This window comes from Physeter macrocephalus, chromosome 17 (assembly GCF_002837175.3).
Source record: "Physeter macrocephalus isolate SW-GA chromosome 17, ASM283717v5, whole genome shotgun sequence".
NCBI classification, from domain to species: domain Eukaryota; kingdom Metazoa; phylum Chordata; class Mammalia; order Artiodactyla; family Physeteridae; genus Physeter; species Physeter macrocephalus.
Genome location: NC_041230.1, coordinates 43620260 through 43626893, shown reverse-complemented (window position 1 = coordinate 43626893; position 6634 = coordinate 43620260). Strand labels below are relative to the sequence as shown.

The window sequence follows — 6634 nt, the reverse complement described above, 5'->3', positions numbered from 1 at the left end:
AGCGGCCGTGGCTCACGGGCCCAGCCGCTCCGCGGCATGTGGGATCCTCCCAGACTGGGGCGCGAACCCAGTTCCCCTGCATCGGCAGGCGGACGCGCAACCACTGCGCCACCAGGGAAGCCCGAAATGTATTATTTTAAACTGTTGCTTTGATGAGGGGGATATTTTTTCCGATGATCTTCTGTTTAGTTGTTTCTGAGATACGGCTTTTTTGCCGAGGCTGGCAATAATATCACTGAAGCTTGGAGCTATGAAGCTGCAATCCGCAACATTTTCACATCTGCCTTTGTCTCCGGTGGACCAGAGAAAGGCATATAGTTCATTGCCCATAGGAGTCCCAAGAAATGGCCGTGAAGCGATCTGCTTAGCAACTGCGAATACCTGGGCAGCCTGAGACCCACTGAGTCTTTTTAGGTGTGCCCTAATACCTGTTACTTCTCTTGTTACATCAGTATAACACTAAGGCAACAACAAAAATGTATCAATTAGTTGCTTATTTGGTTTGGCTTCTGCTAGTTTCTTACTCATGCTTTTAAACCAGATTTGGGCTCCAGACCAATTACCTTCTTGGACTAGAACTGTTGGGATTAACTTTGTTTAAAAGTACTTTAGAGGGACTTCCCTGGCGGTCCATTGGTTAAGACTCCGCACTCCCGCTGCGGGGGAACTAAGATCTTGCCTGCCAAAATAAAAGTCCTCTGGCAACCGTTTCCGTGGACTTGTACTTATTTAAAGGCAACCTTTCCCTACCTCAGGATCTTCACCTATACAATGCAGATAACCACGGTGAGCTTGTGGTTCCAAAGCACTTAGCCTGTAGCAATCATCGCTATTATCATCATTCATTACTGAACCCAGTTGCCTTTGGCTGCAAGTACAGCAAACACGATTCAAATGAGCTTAAACAATAAGGAAGATTATTGGTTCGTGAAACCTGTAATTGAGGAATGGGGTAGACTTCAGGGTCAGTTGAAACCACCAGTGGCTCAATGTTGTCACTGAGGGCTCATTCTTTTCTTTCCGTTCTGCCATCTGTAGGTTAGCCTCATTCCACAGCTTTAGAATCAGGGCTCCATGCTTTCTCACTCATATTCAGAGAGAGGTTGAGAGTTAGAAGCTGACTTCCTGGGCTGTCTTAGGGGAGCCAGGAAGTTCCCCAGCAAACGTACCCCTCAAAGTAGCCCAGGTGCCCAGTTTTGAACCAATCACTGTGATCAGCTACTAGGAATTGTCTGATGGCTTAGATCAACGTTTCTCAACCCCTGCACTATTGACATTTTGGGCTGGATCATTCTTTGTTGGCGGGGTGGGGTGGGAGGCATCCTATGCATCGTAGCACCTTGACCTCTACCTGCTAGATGTCAATAACACCCATCCCCTAGTCGTGGCAACCAAAAATGTCTCCAGACGTGGCCAAAAGTCCCAGCAGGGAGTGGGGGGCGTGTGCAAAGTCACCTTCAGTTTAGAACCACTGGCTTAGTTACAAGTCTCACCCTTAGGACCAGGGGTGGGGCCAGCTCCCCACAAACTGATTGCTGAATGGAGGAGGAGCGGATAGTCACAGAAAATTTGGGCAGCAATAGGAAGTAGAGAAATGGATGCTGTGTAGGCAACACAGATGTCTACCCCAACTCCTCTGGGCCTGAAAAATCTCTTAGTCTTTAGTGCAAATGCCTCTGAGGGGTCAGCACTTACAACATGAAGGCTTATTGATGCATCGGCCAATGGGGAGGCTGGAACAAATTTACAGAGTGCTAAAAACACAGTAGAGAGGGATGGAGGTGAGGAGCAGGGAGGCAGGGCTGCTCAAGCCCTGGGAAAAGAGACAGAAAAGAAAATTTGAGATTGCAGAAGCCAACTTCTATTACAGTCCTGAATATCCCCAGCCGGCTGTGGCCAAGGTTGTAAACTGAGACTTCATGGGCAATATCGAGTTGACAAACATATTTTATTTGACCAACACAGTGTCGGACTACACAGTTTTTAAAACATTTTTTGACTTGGTTGCAATATTTTAAATTGAGAGATTTAACATAAAAATCCAAATTTCTGATTGCTCTTTAAAAACTAGAAGATCTTCCACCACTGGGCCCTTTATCCTTGAAGAGTTGGTGACTTACTAGGTAATCCTTGCCCTCTTTAGAAAGGGCCTGAGCTTTTCAACCTACTATCCTATAGTCACCCCTATACTTTGGCAGGATATATTTGTTAGAATAGGCTAAACTTATTTAATAAATAGACCCCAACATATAATGGTTCAAATGCAATAGAAATTTAGTCCATGGCAGATATTCCAGGTTTATGAGCAGCTCTCCTCCAAGTGATGATTCCGGGATCCAGGATTCTCCCTTCTTGGGCTCTACCACACCTAGGGCTACATCATCCTGTGTAACCAGCTGACAGTGTGTGAAGGAGACAAACCTGACTCAGCCCAAAGTAACACTTATATTACTCACACCGTAGTGGTGAGAACTAGTCACATGGCCACATCAAGGTGCAAGGAAGACTGGGAGATGTAGTTCTAGCTGGGCCAACACTTCCCAGCTAAAACTGGAAGATTTTGGTGGACAGCAAGCCATCTCTACCTTACATGAAATTGATGGGGGGACCTCTACAGCCATTTAAATCACAGACACCCTTAGCCCAGTAGTAAATATGCAGGAGATTCCTGGGACTTAAACAAATTCCATCTGTTTCTTCCAGATATGGATCAATTGAGGCAGATCATCTCCTTAGGCCAGCTTGTCTACAACCAGTGTGAAGAGATGAAATACTGCCAGAAACAGTGCTGGCATCTAAGGAACCATGTCCATGGCCTGCTGCAGCCTCTGCAAATGCTCCAGGCCCGAGGAGAGAGGAACCTGCCCACCGAGATAACCACTGCCCTGAAACGTTTCCAGGCTGCCCTAGCGGAAGCTAAGGAACGGATAGATAAGTTCAGCAATAAATCCAATATCCAGAAGTTTCTAACAGCAGGGCATGACAGAATACTCTTCAGTGGAGTGAACAAGAGGCTGAGAGATGTCTGGGAGGAGTTCTCACTGCTGCTTCAGGTCGATCAATGGATGCATATTTCAAGCATCAGCCCAGGAGCATTCTGGCAACAGGAAGATCAATAGGATGCAGAGGAAGACAGGAAGGTTATCCAAGACTGAGAAGTGGTAAGGAGTTCTTTTAGATGAGGGGACTCCAAATGGGGGTATATTAGTCTCATTTTGGTTTACCAAAAAATCAGGAAGGCTGAAGAGGTTTTAGCAGGGGTCTATTCATGTAACTCAGAACTCCGGACATCCCTGGGTACAGACATGGTGGGGGCTGGTGAGATTTGAGTGTGCCACCAGTGGCGGGGTGGGGGTGATACTGATGAGTCGTGTTTCCCTTTCCATTCTCTTTGACGTCAATCCTCCCAGCCTTAGTTTTTCCAGGACCTTCCATTAATATGTAAATTATCCGGGAAGAAAAATTCACTAATTATCTAAACAAACAGGAATTGAGTACCATGTGCCAGGCACTGTTCTAAGTGCTGGAGATTCAACACAGAGCAAAATACACAAGATCTTTGCCTTCATGGAACATAAAGTCTGCAGATAGAGGGCTAAGTAAATTATTTTATCTAAAGGCAATAAAAATCGTACACATGGTAATGAGATGGAAAGTGACAGTGGGTGCAGCGAGAGTGGTCAGGGTGACATTTGAATGTACACCTTGAATAATGAAAAGGAGCGAGTCATGTGAAGTTGAGGGAGAGGCGCATTCCAGGCCGGGAAGACAGTGAATGCAAAAGCCCTGAGGTGCGAGGAACAGCCAGAAGCCAGGATGGCTTTAGTGTGGTAGGTGAAGGAGAGATACCAGATTAAAGTGGGGAAGTAGGCCAGGAGATACAGGAGCAAGGTCATGCAGATCCTGGTAGGCCTGATAAGAATTTTAGATTTTATTCTGAGTCATTAGAAGTCAGTGAAAGGAGATCCTTAAATGTGGGCCTGTCATGATTTGATTTGTATGAAAAGAAAATCACCCAGGCTGCTACGTGGCAAATGGATATGTATTAGTCAATTACTGCTGCACTAATGCTGCATAACAAACCATACCAGAACTCAGACGCTTAAAACAATAGTCATTAATTCTCTTGCTCACAGATCTGTGGATCTGCTGGGGTTCTCCTGATCTCATGTAGGCTTGGCTGGGCTGGCCTTTAGGCACCAGGTCCAATTTGGGTCTGTTCCACGTGTCTCATTCTGGAGCCAAGGCTAAAGCAGCAATGAGTACCTGGAGAATGTTCTTTCCGAGGTAGAATGGCAAGAAGGGAAGCTCACCAGTGCCAGCACATTTCAAGACTCTATTTGTATCACATCCGTTAGCATCCAAAGCAAGTCATATGGGCAAGCCCAACATGAAGGGACAGGGAGGGTGGGGTGCCCACTATGAGGCTGTGGCCAGAGTGTGGATGTGTAATACTACTACATGGGAGTGAAGAATTGGGAACAATAATTCAGAAAACCCCAGGGGGCAAGAGTAGAAGTATGGAACTTCCCTGGTGGCGCAGTGGTTAAGAATCCGCCTGCCAATGCAGGGGACATGGGTTTGATCCCTGCTCTGGGAAGATGCCACATGCCGTGGAGCAACTAAGCCCGTGCGCCACAACTACTGAGCCTGCGCTGTAGAGCCCATGAGCCACAACTGCTGAGCCCGTGCACCACAACTACTGAAGCCCGCATGCCTAGGGCCTGTGCTCCGCAACGAGAGATGCCACCACAATGAGAAGCCCGTGCACCGCAACGAAGAGTAGCCCCCGCTCGCCGCAACTAGAGAAAGCCTGCGTGAAGCAACGAAGACCCAGCGCAGCCAAAAATAAATAAATAAATTATTTTTTTTTAAGTTAAAAAAAAAAAAGAGTGGAAATATGAGCCCGGTTAGGAGACCACTTTAGAGGCTAGGTAAGAGATGACAGTGGCTTGAATTAGAGTGGCTCGAATTGGACTCGGCAGAGGGCAAGGCTCTAAAGGGATTAGACACGGGCTAGGTTGGACTGGGGGATGACGGTAGAGCCAGGGACCACCAGAAGAGGGAAGAGAGGGAAGGATGGACCCGTGACCTCTTTACACTTTTGCAGATCCTGGTGATATGAATTCCAAATCCTTCCCTCTTATTAGGATTGTGGGTGGAGGGAGAGGAATTAAGGGGACAGTGAAAGACATTTGGATGAACCTTCCAGGTAATGGAACTCAGAGGGATAACTGTTCTGCCACCTTGATGTGGAGGGTGGTCCAACCCCAATCAGGTCAGCAGGAGACACTCAAACAGGACAAACCAGATATGGAAGAGACCTGTGGGCAAAATGGGTTCTTTTCTGGACGAGGAAAAGTGAGGCATTTTTAATCCCCCAACCAAGTACCTGCTGCCAAGGAAAAAGAGAGTCAGGAATTGGGTTGGAGTGAGGTTGGGGGCGGTGCAGAGGCTGATCCAGCCAAAGGGCAGGATTGGTCCCTGGCCTTCCTAATCTTCAGAGTTTTCATTGGTCCACTTTCTGGTGGAAGTGGCCCGTTGGTGTCATCAACTTGGAGGAAAGGATTTACTTCCTGCAATTTTGTAAAGCCATTTTTATTGGGTAATACATTCATATAGTACAAAATTCAAAAGGTACAAAAAGGACCCAGCATGAGACATAAATCTGCCACTCTCATCCTTGACAGCAAGGTTCCATTCCAAGACACGCGCTCTCTTACCAGTTTCTTGAATAGCCTTCTGGAGATTTAAGTTTATATTTTGTTGTTTTGTTTTTTTTTGTTTTTTTTGGGGGGGGTACGCGGGCCTCTCACTGTTGTGGCCTCTTCCGTTGCGGAGCACAGGCTCCGGACGCGCAGGCCCAGCGGCCATGGCTCACGGGCCCAGCCGCTCCGCGGCACGTGGGATCCTCCCAGACCGGGGCACGAACTCGTGTCCCCTGCATCAGCAGGCAGACTTGCAACCACTGCGCCACCAGGGAAGCCCTGTTTGTTGTTATTGTTGTTGTTGTTATTGTAAAATCAGTTGCATGCTAAACACACTGTTCTCCTTCTTGCTTTTCTCAGTAAATAACCTTGAATATTCTTCTGTATATATGCCCATAGAGTTGTCTCATATTCCTTGGTAAACATGGACCAGATATATTTAAGCATCTCCCTGTTGATGGGCATTTAAGTTGTGTCCAGTTTTTCACTATTGTAAATAGTCCTGTTGTGAGCATCTTTGTATATATTTCAGGATATCTTTAGGGAAAATCCCTAGAAGTAGAGTTACTGGGTCTAATTGCTGGGTCAAAGAGTATGGACATTTTAAATTTTGATACAGGTTGGCAGATTACCCTCCACACAGGTTGTAGAAATATCACTCCTACTAACCATGTCTGAGATTGTCTGTTGCGATTTTCCTGGTTTGAGCACTGAAGGTCCCATATCCTCAGAATTCCTCAGTCCTGAGAAAACTAGGATGGTTGGCCACCCTATGTAGTGTATGATCAATTTTTTAAACATATTTCTGAATATATAAATCAGGATAGGTTAGATTACACTATAGTTAAAAAAAAAAAAAAAAACAACTCAGTGTCTTTTTTTTTTTTTTTTTTTTTTTTTTTTTGCGGTACGCGGGCCTCTCACTG

At 46.2% G+C, this 6634-nt stretch overlaps 1 protein-coding gene across 1 annotated transcript in view; it reads left to right on the top strand.

The window, feature by feature from the left end:
- MLKL (mixed lineage kinase domain like pseudokinase) overlaps positions 1-6634 on the top strand; it is a 32893-nt gene that overhangs the window by 1879 nt on the left and 24380 nt on the right. Inside the window, 1 exon segment of the mRNA XM_024124904.2 lies at positions 2704-3168. Coding sequence (XP_023980672.1) covers positions 2706-3168 — 463 coding nt within the window. The 5' untranslated portion in view covers positions 2704-2705.